The sequence below is a fragment of the Telmatherina bonti genome (assembly GCF_933228915.1).
Source record: "Telmatherina bonti genome assembly, chromosome: 5".
Classification (NCBI taxonomy): domain Eukaryota; kingdom Metazoa; phylum Chordata; class Actinopteri; order Atheriniformes; family Telmatherinidae; genus Telmatherina; species Telmatherina bonti.
Window position 1 is genome coordinate 10,984,594 of NC_136623.1, and position 15,795 is coordinate 11,000,388.

General features: G+C 38.9%; 1 protein-coding gene and 1 long non-coding RNA gene across 2 annotated transcripts in view; one reads left to right on the forward strand and one right to left on the reverse strand.

The window, feature by feature from the left end:
• The window catches only part of agmo (alkylglycerol monooxygenase), a 71,580-nt gene that overhangs the window by 47,039 nt on the left and 8,746 nt on the right, over positions 1–15,795 (reverse strand). The window contains exons 2-3 of the mRNA XM_079240054.1: positions 14,235–14,365; positions 12,003–12,154 (exon numbers count right to left, since the gene is read on the reverse strand). Of these exons, the coding sequence (XP_079096180.1) occupies positions 12,003–12,154; positions 14,235–14,365 (283 nt within the window). The remainder of the gene's footprint in view (positions 1–12,002; positions 12,155–14,234; positions 14,366–15,795) is intronic.
• Positions 7,854–9,256, forward strand: LOC306755613. The gene is made up of 3 exons (XR_013771298.1): positions 7,854–8,031; positions 8,446–8,597; positions 8,916–9,256. It is a non-coding gene; the product is annotated as an uncharacterized lncRNA (long non-coding RNA).

Below are 15,795 nucleotides of genomic sequence, written 5' to 3' on the forward strand. Positions count from 1 at the left end.
AGTAAAACTGATAAGAGGTGCAACATGTGCATGCTGTAAAACTGGCTTTTAGGGTAAGTGTTCTGGGTTTATTGACAAAATCTGAAATATAATGAAATATAATGACCAGTGCATATAATTCTCTTCATCTTATGCTCAGTTTGCTGTTATGTGAAACAATATAAAAAACAATAATTTTAGATTCCCAACTAGCAATCTTAACCAAGTGGTGCACAATAGGCAGCATATAATAAATCTCAAAGAAAAAAAAGTTGCTATCTCTTATATCTAACCTGAATTTACCTAGCATGTTGCTGCTTGAAGTTTCAGCTTGATGTGACTAAAATGCTTCTTTTCATTTAATGTAAAATGATAAGCGTCAGGTGCTGGACTATTGATTGAAACATGAATTCTGTGTTAGACAATAAATTTAGTGAATGATATCCTTAATTAGCATCTGATATTAAAGCAAAAACATTTTTCTTATTTAATTACCTAAATATTAACATTATCTATTAGCTTAAACATGTTCTGCTATGCTAAAAAAAAACTCTGCAATGACATGTTCCTGTCTAAGCCTTTGACAGTAGTTCCCTTTTCATTAGTTACACAGTTAAATTATAATACGACCCATAGTAAAGAGTCATAATTACATAACCGCTGTGAATTTGACTTTAACATAGACTGTTTACGTCCTGCTTAATGCTGCTGGAGCAATGCTTACATAACCAGAGTCATATACTGTAAGATCCAAAGTCCTGTTGGGCTCCATAAATTCAGCTCCAGTAAAGTCCTGCATTAAGCGGCAATAACTGCCAATCTGGACCTTGAATAATGCTGCTATAAAAAGAAAGTATGACTAGACAAAAGAAAAATAATCAACATTAGAAGAGATCCAAAACGACACCCTTGAAGCACTCAAACCTTATAAAATGCTTTTACAGTTACATCAATCAACTCCATGAATCATCACCCGAAGCGACAAACTCCTGGCGCTCACAAGTAACACTCATCGTGTGCAGCCCCCTGAGTGGTGGGCTACCCTGTCAATCACAGGAGTAATGGGCTGTGAACAGCCCTTCAATGTTTGGATTGGAGGGCTCTTGGATAAGGTGCCAACCCAAACAGCCGGTCCAGGACTCAGTGGGATGGTCGACCAACTCTCTTCAATCCCTGCCATATTTCATTCTGTACACACAACTCAGTCACACACTCTAAACTAAACACACTAACCCTGGTCAGGCCCACTTGCAGCTCCGACAAACAGGGCATAAAAACTAAATATATACAGTGACAGAAGAGGTAAGAACAGCTTTGTTGTTGTGTTTTATTAACGTTAACCTTCCAATTTTAGTGGATGTCAGTTGTGTGAATTAAATGCGCTGGATGTGGAAACACCGTTTCTCTGCTCAGTTGCAAAATGGTTTCCATGCAGATGGTACTATGATGGGTTTTTATAGAAGAACCCAATTCTTCTTTTAAGTGTTATCTCACTTAAGTTTATTGCAGATTATTTGTTTGCACATGTATTTTTCCATTAACAGGAGTTGATCCGGAGTCAGAAGCTGGAGTTTGTCTGCTGTGCTGTTTGTAAATCCTCTTGGTGGAAATTGTAATTTCTTACATAATGCAAATGTAAATAAGATTTTCTCTGCACTCGATTATAACTATTGATTTTATAAGATTACAGTGACAAACAACAAAAATGGCTTAATTTCGTGTATGTGTTCACTTTTAAAAGAAAACCCAACTTACTAAAAGACTGCAATTTCCCAGTGGGGTTAATAAAGTGTTTTTATCACATTAATTCGAGTTAACTCAGCTTGTTGTGTTTTTTTTTGTTTTTTTTTACTGAAATTTTCTTATGAAGGTTAAAGACAGCAACTCATCCAATCGTCTCTGAAGTTCTATCTGACAATGTCTGACTTTATAAGGACTTTTAAACAGATAACTCCAAACATATCAGGCTACAGATTTTAGGAAAAGCTGAATTGTTGTTGACATTACAGGGATTTCATGAATTGTTGAACTGAATGAGTTTATCCAGTGTGAGAGAAAAGAGCAAAAGCTGAAAGATTCCTTCAATACATTTCTGAGAAAGCATGTTTTTTATCTAAAAGGCCATGGAAAAAAATAAGAAAAAAAAACATCACATGGTCTGACCTGGACTTTTGTGTAAGAGCAACCTCAGATGGGTAACATCAGATGACATTTTACACTGTGAAACTGATTATTTTACTGAAACTAGGACAAAATGTGGAAGCAATATTTTAAAATCCAGTTACATCTTTACTGATTTTATAGGAATGATGGGGATAAGTATCAGGCAGTGGATGCAGAGGGTCAGAGGGAACCAGATGATTCGCTGTGGCGACAAAAAGCAAAGAAGGGAAATAAATATCAAGCAGGTTCTGCTAATCAAACTAGATACAGGTGGTCCTCAGGTTACATCATTTTGACTTCATGACACTTATTAAATAAATGTAAACAAAAAATAATCTAAGTTTTTGAAGTTATGAGGTACCGAATAAACTCTTACGATGTGTAACGTAGAGGCTGAAACAACGCCTCAATGTGTGTATTAAGTACTTAATTGAAACGTCTATTTTAATAGCCTGTGCCATTGTTACATTTGTATACAATACAAGTATTTAGATAGTTATTTAGAGATTAAGGGGGAATTTAGGAGCTATTTAAGGATAAAAATCCAACTTATGCGAAATTTTGGGTTATGCCACAGTGTAGGAATGAACCTTGTTCGTAAACTGAGGTCAGCATATAAACTGATTATCATTGAGACCCTATAGGAAAGCAGATGTTTTGGCAGTTTACTAATCTGCTTCATTCAGGTGTATTTTAACATCAGCAATTATCTTAGAGGAACCATTGCTGCTTCCATCAGTCTGGGAAGGATAAAAATGCTTCAAAGATTACTTGGAGCCCATCATTATTTCGTGAGAAAGATTATTCACAAATGCAAAAAGATTTGAGAAAACCTTTCCACGACTGGTTGTTCCAGCAGGTTCAACCCAACCCAGACCCAGCAATGCTGAGAGAAACAGCAAAAAGCTTCCGCGCTAAATCTCAGGGTTGGAGTTTTTCTGCCTGTTTTGTAAACACGGGACATGGACAGTGTGTAGCCATTGAGTCAACCAGAAACTTCCAATATACCAAAGTGTCTGCCTAACAGTTAAAGTTAGTCTGAAATGAGGTCATCAAACAAAAAAATGAAGTCAAACAGCAGATTTACAAGAAAATCAGAGAATCAAGGTTTATGGTTGTTGTGGTTCAGTTAAAGGACTGTGATTATAAACCAAAGAAACACTGAAAACAATACAGAAATGGATTTTTACAAGTTATTGTGGCTGAAGGTGGTTTAACTGTTAAATTAAACCATTGTTTTGGATACAGATCACACACTAGTTTCTGCATTTTGGCTCAGCTTTTATTAACTTCATAATTGCCTATGGTAATTGAATTGTAATATAATTTATTTGAGATTTTATTACCTCATATTAAGACATGATAAGGACCAGAGGATTATTTTTAATTAGTTAATACATAAAACCTTATAATTTATGAGTTTATACTTTGTTTTCATGATGATACTTACAACATACAGGCATGGCATCTCTAGTCGGGGCTGTGGGCTTTGCAGGGGTATAATAACGCTTGATTCTATATATTACATTGTAAAAGCCTCTATTCCAATAAATAACTTTGCCTAATGGAAAGATATGATTGACAACAATGATAAAAGAAATGTGCAGCTGAAATTCTACTATCACACTGTAACCCAAAGGTGGGATCCCAACAGGCATGAATTTTTGGACTTTTTTATGAATAAGATCAAGGGCATAAAAGCTCAAATCCCTCCACCTTCCTTGTGTAATCCAGCCCATGTTCAACCTCCATCTCAGAGTTGTTTCTCTTTTAATCATGTGTCATTTGAAGATAACTCAGCGCTGGTGGCTACAATGAGACCCTCCAGTTCTGTGGATGTACTTCCTTTTAAGCTTTTTCTCATTGCCTTTGACACAATTGGGCCTTGGGTGACCAAAATGTTTAACTTGTCGATTTCCTCTGGCGTAAATTTATTTAAGCCCACCATTGTGGAACCAACACTCAAGAAAGCTAACTTGGACAAATCCGATCTTAAGAACTTCAGGCCGATTTCCAAACTGCCCTCCCTTGCTAAAATGTTGGAAAAGGTGGCAGCAAAGCAACTGACTTCATTTTTAGAGTCACACAACATGTATAACATCTTTCAGTCAGGGTTTCGTAAATATCACTCTACAGAAACCTCATTACTGAAAGTGTCTAGTGACATCATGATGTCTGCTGATTCAGGAAGATGTACAGTGTTGGGTCTGCTGGATCTGTCTTCGGCCTTTGACACGGTCCACCACCACATCTTAACAGAAAGGCTGCAGAATCTGATTGGGATGTCTGGCACAGTTTTACAGAGGTTTATCTCATTCCTAGTGGGTCGAAACTTTTGTGCTTCTGCCAACCACATACTTTCTAAGCCCGGTAGATTGTTATGTGGGGTACCTCAGGGCTCTGTGTTGGGATCGCTTCTGTTCTTATTATACATCCTTCTTCTTGGTCAGATTATCCAGCAGTGTAAGAATGTTTCCTATCACTTATTTGCTGATGACCTCCAACTGTACTGTAACATTTTGTTAAGTTGGAGACTGTAACAGTCTCCAACTTAACTCTGATAAGACCGAGACACTTATTATTGCTCTAGACAGTGAAATCTCAAACATAAAGCAACATCTAGGCAACCTGAGCTTTTCAGCCAAGCCTAAGCTTAGAAAACTAGGGGTAATATTCGATGAATCTATGTCATTAGACCATCATTCAAGACAGTTGTTTAAAAATAGCTGTTTTCAACTACGTAATATTGCTAAGCTGAGACCAATGATGTCTAAGCAAGAGCCTGAAATGATTATACAGGCATTTGTGACCTCACGATTAGACTATTACAACAGATTATTTACATGCTTTAACACAAAAGCACTGGCTCGTCTTCAGACAGTGCAAAACTCAGCACAGAGGCTTCTGAGAACAAGCAGAAGAGCCCACATCACACCCGTTTTAAAGTCTCTTCGCTGGCTTCCTGTTGAATATCGTATTCGTTTTAAAATCCTGCTACTCACTTTCCGAGCCCTACATCTACAGGGCCCTAGTTACATTGAGGACTTAGTTAAGCTCTTCCGTCCGGCTCAAAGTCTATGGTCGACCGGGAAACACCTATTGATGGTCCCACAAACCCGTTTTAAAACCCTGGGAGACCGTTCTTTTAAAGCTGTCGCTCCCCATCTCTGGATTGACCTTCCCCAGGATCTGTGCTCTCTGGATTCAGTAGATGCTTTTAAAAACCTCTTAAAAACATATTTGTTCAGGCGAGCATTGTAGCTGCAAAAAGACTCGGTGACACTACTGTGTATTTGTACTGTTTTTATTCATTTATGTATTTATTTTCCACACGTTACAGGTTTTCTGTGTTTTTATTGTTGTGAAAAACTTTGTGACCTTGTGTCTATGAAAAGCGCTATATTAATAAAGTTTTATAAAGACGTTGGCAGCTCTTCCATCAACGCTGCAGACAGAGTGTGCAGCGAGCGGAGCACACGAGGGCAGCAGACGGCTGGACTGTGGCCTCTGCTGAGCTCAGCAACCCTCTCAGTGATCATAACAACCCTTCTTTTCCACACTTTGTTTAAATCGTGTGCCTACGGGCCCTGTGGATATTATCTTTTGTACTGTCTCGGTACAATCAGAATGGTTTCATTCTCCCCAAGCTAACATTCCTTTTCACTCTTTCAACACAAACAGCAGACAGAGACTATGAGCACAGAGACCTATCTATCACTGTTGATGTTATCTTTACCTCCCGTGAGGCCTTTCACTTGCTCTTTTCTACTGCTGTGAGTGAGACTCCCACATCCTGGCCAAACCGTACCAACAGAACCAGCAGGCCAGCCAGGGGCCCGGATTCCTTTGTCAGCCCTGCAACTTGCACTGAGCCCGGAACTTGCCGTCAGATGGAAGATTTATGGAGACCTGGCCACCGGGGGGCATTTTGAAGGCTCCATCCTACAGTCAGGAGGAGCTACTTCCCAAACAATAACATCCACATCGGCAGCGTCTCCTTGGGGATGGAGGACAGCGGAGGAGTGCTGAGCACATCTGTTTGTCTTAACAGCTGCTGCTGTCTGGAGGGCTGAATGAGAGACAAGGGTGTGGACATGTCGCCAAAGGGATACAGAGGATGCAGTAAGGTGTTAGCAATGCAAAAGTAGTGTCTCATTCTGTGGAACAAAGGGTCCATCAGCATGCAGAATACATAGACGTTACAGCCAAGTTAAGTCACCCTTTCTTCAGTCCATCTTAAATGTGTTCAGGTTAAAAAAAAACACTTGAGCCCAGGTCATTATGCAGAATTGTGTATTGCATTAAAGCTAGGTAGCTAGCTAGCTAGATAGATAGAGATATATATAGATAGATAGCTAGATAGACAGCTAGATAGATAGCTAGATAGACAGCTAGATAGACAGCTAGAAAGATAGCTAGATAGACAGCTAGAAAGATAGCTAGACAGCTAGCTAGAAAGATAGCTAGATAGATAGTGAGATAGACAGCTAGATAAATAGCTATCTAGCTATCTAGATAGCCAGCCAGCCAGATAGATAGATAGATAGATAGATAGATAGATAGATAGATAGATAGATAGATAGATAGATAGATAGATAGATAGATAGACAGATAGACAGACAGACAGACAGACAGACAGACAGACAGACAGACAGACAGACAGACAGACAGACAGACAGACAGACAGACAGACAGACAGACAGACAGATAGATAGATAGATAGATAGATAGATAGATAGACAGACACTTTATTCACTTTGTCCATGTCCCGTGTTCCAACAGTAAATGAATGAATAAATGAATAAATTAAAGAAAACGATAAATAGAATAAATTAAAGACAAATATTAAACAGTTCAAATCCCGCTAGAATAAAGGACCTCCTAAACCTTTCAGTCCTACATCAAAACTTATATATTCTATAATATCAAAGCTATATAAAATAATTAAATGTAAATATATATATTACACACAAAAGAGATTATTGTATCTTCACATGTTTTGCACTTACGCTACATACTGAGACATAATGTCACTGCATTTTTTTTTAAAGTCTCCAGTTTTTCCATAGGTGGTAAAGCCTTTATCTTTCCTTTGAAAAACTAAACTTATTGTTGGTTAAACCTTATTACATTGTAACAACCTCCAGCCTTTATCTTTTCATTTTGCTTGCATGACATACCTTCTACCTCCTGAATCCTTTACTGGACCTTTTTTTTTTTTTTTTTTTTTAAAGAAATTTAAAACTAAAATTACAAGTAGGATTGTCTTTTGCTGTAATAAAGGGCATAACAGGCAACAATTTGTATCAAACCACCTGATTGTGGGTATTTTGATGTAGTTTTGGTCACTTAAGCACCTCCATTCTTGGAGTTTCATGAGCACTGGCTTTCAGCTAGCGATGCAAAGTAAACTCCCGATGAAATTTTTTTAACCAGTTTCAGCTTTTTGTCTCAAAATACACAAATTTGAAGAGGTAATAATACCATTTCAGGAGACTTTTAAGCGATGCTCTGATCTTTCTGAGCTATAAGCGTAACAGTAGCAGTTAGTGTGGTGAGACAACTGCAACGTAACTCCATTACCTCACGTATAATCAGAGCACAGACAGCTGACTGGCTGATTAATGGCTTCACCCTGGCTGGCATGCCTGGATATAGATGCTGCCCAAGCGCTCAGCTGCTATTAGTGGCTCTTGCGATATGAGGTTAGAATAAACAGAATCAACCGGCCTGTCAACAAGCCGGCCGCATCCGATACAAGTCCGCCTCCTGCTCACCCAAAACCATCTGGTTCCAGGATGGTTCAGAATAGAAAAGTTTGGAACATATATAGTCTGTCTGCTGCTGAAAGAAGCCTATAGGCTAAAAAGGAGGAGAAAACAAACTGGGGTGAGTTGAATTTGTTTTCTATTCTTGTCAGTCATCAGGTTATTGAACTGATGTGTTTATGTAAGGTGGCTTCGATGGCTGTTAATACATAAACCAGTGGGTAAATGTAAAGCAAAGCTCATGTTATCCTAGACGGCAGGGGGGCTAAACTGTTTTGAAATCTCTTGGCTCTGAAAACATACATCTTTGTTTTCTTGAAAGTAAAACCTGATTATGAGAAAGACCAACACTTCTTTATAAAAGCTGTACTCTCTAAAGCTGCAGAGCGGATTCTGGGACGTGTACTCGTGATAAGAATTCATGCAAATAATGGTATCAGGAGCACACATCATTAGAATTTGTGTGCACAAAGGTCATTCAAATGTTTGCTTTTAATTTGCCTCAACATTACACTACAACTTCTTATCTACACAGATCCAACCCAAATGCAAAGAGAAAGCCACAAACACAAGCCAGTCCCAGGCTTTGCTGCTGCTCCTGTGGAGGCCGAAACGAAGCAAGGCCTGCAGAGTGAACATTGCGTGCCAAGTACTTTCCACTTAATGATCTTTGAGGCATCCGTTTTGGTAGGTCATGAGAGGGAAACTTTAAATGTTCATAAAAATGGTCAAACTAAAGTAGTATTTAGAGCTGAGGTAATTTTCCCAACCGGGGATGTCATTTAGGCTTTTCATGAACTTTTCTATTATGATCTTTCTTTTTAAATAATATAATATCAAGCTTTATATGTTGATAGAAAAAAGGAAAGCTGATACAGTGTAATTGTTATTATGAACGAGACTGAAAAATGCCTTTAAAATGAAGGCAATAAAACAAGGCACAACTGCTAAACTTTGACCCTTTTTGAGTAGGACTTGTTACATTCATTTATTTCAATCCTAAAGGCATCGCTGTGTCTTCCACATTGGAATATTCTGGCTGAAAATTCCTATGGAAGGATCAAGAGGCAAGAATTTGGTTGACTGAGACAATTTCAGCTGACCAACGTAAGGAGTGAGGTTCGTGCCGGCCTGGTCATGCGGTCAGGAACAGCAGCTTCCCTCTGGTAACAAAAGGAAAAGCTTACATATGCTAAGCGAGCGCCACATGACCCCACAATGTTCCACAATAACAAACCCAACAGGCTAGGAGAAGAGGAAACGAGAATAAGTGGAAAGCATTTTTTTTAGACTTGAAACTGATTTTGCAGTTTGAAAAAATGATGTAGTTCCTCAAATAAACTCATGTACACAGTATGTTGATGAAAACTGTCTGCGACTTTTTGTCAGTGAGGTGGGACATTACTCCAGAAACAAATCATCATCTTCCAGGTTTTTCATTACACATATCACCAACCTCTGGACTATCACAACCTGTTGTTTAAATTAACTTTCCAGGATTTTTGACAAAAGTCCAGAGCTTCGTTTACACAACTGTCTGGCGAGGTATTTCCTCGGTGGTCTAACTTTTCAAACTGAGGAATCAATTTCTTCTTATTTATATCAAAAAGAATATATATAATAACACACTTCACCGTGTATTCACTGTGATAACAGACAAACACATCTGGGGTTTTTCCCAGAAAAACAAGTAAAACAAAGTCTAATGCTAAGCTAATCAAAGCTAGCTCAATCAATTGTAGACATTCTTTACAAAGAAGTAGAAGTGTGTGGATAGCGATGAGTCCAAACATCTATGGAGCATCAGTACAATGGTTCATAAAGGCAGCAGGAAAATGTTTAAAACAAAATGTTTCATCAAATGGAGCTAGATAACATATAAAAGCCAAAGCTGATGCAGATAATTTATGTATCTCAATGTGTGACAATAAAGCTGGATGCTCGAAACATCTTCATGTGCATGTTCATAATAATGTAGGTGTCAAAAAGAAAAAAAAAAAAGACCACCAGGATCCAAAAGGGCTGTTCTGGCTCACCTCAAAAGTGTGTTGGCAAGTTTTTGACGAGCTGTGGCATCCCTTTAAAACACACAGCTTCCATGTAGCCAGATGCTAATGTCAACGCAGCAGCATGGACTTTAATCCAAAACTATGTGGGCCAGACGGCGGGCAACTTAATGTGCCACTGACACAAATAAACATCGCTGCAGGCCACAAATAAATACCTCTCATACGGTGCGTTGAGTGGCAGCTGACCATGTAGCACATGCGCTGCTGGGCCAACACACATGCAGACAGCCCTTAATAAAGCAACAACATGGAGCCACTACAACAGAGACTGTATCTGGTAATATTTCCTATCTGTATTTGCTGCAGGACGTCGCTGCTTCAGAGACATGGCTATATACAGCCTGTTGCTGTGGCAGACCTGAGTTGAGACCACAAGCCTCTGGAGACCGAGGCCTCTCACATCTGCACAGCTCTGAAGCAGCTGGATGTAACTCAAAAATAATTGCTTCCTCTGCAGTGTCCAGGAAAACATGATGTGACTGCCATGTTCTGGACTCCTCCCCACAGGGAAAGCAACTAAATCAACATTTTACAGCCATTTATCATCAGCTAACTTTGTAGTCTTTGTTTTTACTATGTGAGAGCAACATGAAAGTCAAAGATAGTTTGATGCCAGTAGGTATCAGACTTATATTGGCAAAGTAATACACTGAGAACACAAACACAACCCTGGAAACTCCACAAGGATCTTTGAAGCATGGGATGAACGTTGCTTATTTTGCTTTATTGTAATGAAACACACAGAGCACTTGTACGGACAGTGGGGAAGAGGATTAGGCTAGAAGAATGTTTTAGGACATTCATCTAACAGAATACGTGGATATTGTCCAAAGCTGACAACGACAACTGCAGTCAAACTCTGACCAAAATTCAAAAGATGCATTTTAAACATGTCAATCTGACTAAAATCCCACTAGACTTGTGGCCCATGTGGAAAGCATGTGCTGGACTTCCTGTCCAGTATACTGTGGAACATCATTTGTACTTCAGTCACTTCAGAAACTAAACATGGAACTTTAAGCAATCCTCAGCTCATCTCTGTTGCTCCGTGACTTATCTTCTCACCATCTATTTTCCTTTTTTTTTCTTTTTTTTTAGCCTTTTTCTTATTAAATACTTACAAATTTCCAACATTTAAATAATATATATTATTATTCACAGAAATCTAATCAGGTTAAAACTTTAAATTACAGCCTTGGCCATCTACATATAGATTTAGTTGATAAGATGTGCTTGAAGGCACCATGAAGACAATGTCAGAATTTGAAAGGTGTACCTTGATCAAAAAAGGGAAATGGTTGTTCTCTTTCTTTTATCTAAAAAAGGAGTAGGCAGAGGTAAAGAAAACTCATTTTCCCCATACTTTTGTAGCAATTACATAATGATCAACTGTAGTGTCGGTTTAATACGGTTTTATTTACAATTCTAAGTCTTCCAGTGCAACAAAACACTTAATGACCCATCACTACCAGGACTTCTAGATAAATCCAGACCTCACTGCTCATTGTTTAAATTAGTTTAATTTAAACCTTCACCGTCAACCTACCACTCAAAGCCAACAACAATCATGTCTTTGCAATCTCTGACACTCAGTAGCAGAGCACAAGAATCCTGCATCTCGGTGCAGTCATGCCAGTCTGTGGTGCCAGGGAGAAGAATGTTGCACATACAAACTTGCTTTGGGTTCCTGGATCTGGATGTTCAGGCCTAATGATGCTTTCAAGTTCATATCAGTCACTTTGTTCATGCACATGTTAATGTAGTGATGCAAACAGCTTTAGGAGCATGTAGTCTTGTGTACAGAAGTGAGAACCAGAAAATCTAATTGTGCAGGACTGGAGTTAGTTCTTTTTGCAACATCTCTAAATAGTCTTCCCTGTTTAAGCTAAGACTTTTAGATACTGTGAAAGTTTATGGGAATTTCCTGCATAATATGTGCTTTATTAGCAGGATTTAGTCAAACAATGCATAAAACTCAAAAGTTTTCTGCTGAATTTCAGGAATCTGAGTGTGTCATCAGTACCATGAGCAAAGCGATGGACCCAGTAGTAGCAGAAGTCCACTCCTAACAGGGTGAGCCACCAGGTCCAGGCAGAGTTCCAGGGCAGCTCCACCATCCGGAAGTGCTCCCACACATATATGTAAGCCGTCAGCTCACAGCCTCTTATCAGCAACCTGGAGATGGACAGTGTCACGTATCTGTATGAATCTCTTTACAAAATAAATTGAGATAGAAGACAATTTTTCATGAGAATGTTCACATAGAGCAGCTTGGTAACAAATACATCAGTGATTATATTAAGTGAACTTAATATTATATCAATTTTAACTAGAGATCTTAGAAATAGGCTTTTTTACTGATATCTGACATACTGATTTTGACCAACATTCATTTCTGATATGAACCAGTATGAACCAAGACCAATATTTTGGAGCAAGTTGTGTCAAACAAACAAAAATGTCTGGAAAACTTTACACGACATCTCTTATATGTTGTCATTTTGAGTTAGAGGGGACTTACCTGAACAGTTTGATATATAATATGTGCATGTTGTGTACAAGTTATGTCATTAAAAAAGTGAACGCCAATACTGATAATTCCCAATATTGCCTTTTAATTTGATATCAGCCGAAAATATCAGAATGCAGATAATATCGGACATATTTAATTATAACCTTTATTATAATAACTCAAATTACTTGCTTCTGTCTTATGGTGGTAAATAAAGAGAACATTTATTAAACCACTGACTCGTGATTTATTTAATTAAAACTGAAACTTTTAGGACTAAAGAAAATTAGCTTAAGCAGAAATATCAAGAACTGCAGTTCCTCAAATGGCCACTGGAGGCTGTGTTTGAAAGTGTGTCAATTCTCATTGACTTCCAAGTCACAATGGTCAATTATGCAGCAGAAATAACATGTTTACAACTCTGAGTAATGTGCTGCTGACCAAATACTGTAGCTGCTACACAGTGGATGTACTTGTCCTTGAGTTGTCATTCAGAAGCTCCATAAAGCATAAAAAAATGAGTTTCACTGTGGCTACATCAACGTTTACAACCCAATGAACTAGAGAGCAACATTTAATGTTTCTTTGACAGACACCAACATTGATGGAGCATGCCCAAACTGCTAAAACTGCACAGGAAAAGCTTAAGGAATGGGTCACAGAGCTCAGAGCGCTGACCTGACCTCCACACCCCATTATCCTAATTTGACTTACCATCTGCAGCATCAGTGTCAAGACTAAGCGACACCAACGGCACCCCAAGAAATCCTACGTTTACAGTATTGAGGGTTTGTTTTGGACAGCATGAAAGTAGTCAGGCCATTTTAGTATTATATCACAAGCATATTTCACATGTGACATCTAAGACCCAAGGTGAAAATGTCAGTATCCAGGTGCAAAAAGGATCAGAAATGAATCCTGTTCCAGATGAAGGTTCAGTAGCATCTCGAAATCCAGTTGAATCCACTAAAGATTCATTAAGTTCACCCAAAAATTAAATGGATCTCTGACAGTTTATCATCTCCTGCATGCATGGAAATATCTAAAACCTACAAGACAGTGGCCCTTGGGAAACCAGAACTGGACATCCCAGATCAAGACCATGCATGTCCAATTTCAGTTTTGGAAGGCTACTGTCCTGCAGGTTTTAGATGTTTCCCTGCTCGATCACACCTGATTTAAATTAGATGGATCTCTGTAAAAGCTTTTTGTTCAGTTCCACACAAGCCTCTTAATAATCCAATAATTTGTCAACCATCAAAGGAGGGAAACATCTAAAACCTGCAGGGTAGTCGGCCTCATGGGCCAGATATCAAGCACAAAGTAGAGGAAAAGCTCATTGTTTGAGTTTAAATTTCTGAACTGTATGAACACACACACTGGCGACCTGACCAGTGTGTACCCTGCCTTTCGACCAGTGATTGCTGGGATAGGCTCCAGTTTCCCTGCAACCCCTAATTGGAACAAGGTTAAGAAAATGGATGGATGCATGACACACATAAGTTTGCAGCTGTCTCGGCTGTTGAACTGCTTCACACTGATCTGCAAGTAGACCTGGAAGCAATCACTGTGGAAACAGCTTTTTCACAGCCCCACTGATGTGCACAAATCACATGGTTGACACTTTTCTATTAATCGCACTACAAATCAACAAATATGACAAAAAGCTGTGAAATTCAGTAGTGCATTACAAACTCCTATCCATCATACAGCATGACCCCTCTGGCCTGCTGAAACACTCACATTGGCAGTCTGGAGATCATTCCAGCAGATATGGAGGTGAGTCCATCACTGATAGTGACCACGGGACGTCCCGTCTTCAGCATGCCCACCACCAGCTCCAGAACCATCAGTCCAATAAAAAATGGAGAAGCCTGCACACTCAAAGAGAATTATATACATCAATGATCACCAGAAAACTCTGTGAAAACAAGATTGTTTCAAGTTCCACTGTTGCTTTTACCACTTGTGATGAGCGTGAGTATTTGTTTTGGCAGATGAGCTAAAACCTTGCAGGACTTTTACGTCTTGTGGTCTTTGCTGTTTGTTTCACTGTACGAGTCTGAGGCAGCGGGTCTAAAGCTGCAGTGATTTGGCAGGTTGGAAAGAACAAACATTTATTCAAACAAAGCAGCAGTGGAGGTAGGAATGATCTCAGTGGATAAATTACACATCAGTGCTGACAAACAGCACATTTTCTTTTTAGTAATGTCAGATGGAAGCCAAGCAAACTAAAACAAGGAGTAAGAGACATTAAGTCAGGAAATTCAAATGGACTGATGCTCAATGTTAAAGTGGAAATAAGCAGAAATGCATCAATTCTGGATTGAAGAGATGAAAAAAAAATATGTAAAAAGCTAGTGGTGCAAATTCTTCTGGATTATAGCATGATGTCACACACTATGGCTCTGTGACGATCTCCAGCCCTGTCTTTTACCACCTGGTCCTGCCACGAGTTCATGTCCATGTGAATCACAACCTCCTCTCTCAGCCGTTGGACCTTTATCCCTATAAAAGAATTCAGCAAGCGAGCAATGGCACTGTGTGTTTTCGATGCAAAATGGCAGCGAATGGAACAAGACGTTCACCTGAAGACAACCAGGATCCAACATTACCGCTAAAGAAACAACGGTCGTTGGTGAAGAAGTTACTGGGACAAAACCAGACTAATGTTGGTCTTGTATTCAAGTGCAATGTCTGTCACTACAGACCATCTTTGTACACATGCACCAGCTTTTTAGCTTTAATAATTAATAATTAATCAATTTGAATAATTAATATTTCGGAATAAACGTATTCTCCTACGAGTTAACATGAAAATAATGAAACATTAAACACGTCCTGACTTAACTCCTCTTTAGAGCGACGGGTTGGGAAGGGTTCTGATTGGACAGAGGGTGCACGTGACGTATGACGTATACCAGAAATAAACAAAGTTGGCTCCTTGCTTCTCGTCTTTTCAGTCCTAACTTGTAAAAACTACATAATAATTACCAGTTTTGCCGCTATTTTTATTATAAATGTGAAGTAACAGCTCAACACCAGCATACTACTTTACTTTTTGCAGCAACTGAGAAGGAGAAGAAAAATAGACCACCGAACGCGGGAGGCAAAACAACACGCGTCATCGGGACAGGACAAGGTAACGAGCATGTGCAGAACGACTAGAATTAACTTTGAGCAGAATTAAGGTTTGCATGACAGAGGAATTAAATAGTTAGGAATTAAAATGCAAATAAACTAGACACTTACGCTGGAATTAAGTTTAATTCTGAATAGAAATTTGCATTAGGAATCAAGTGTT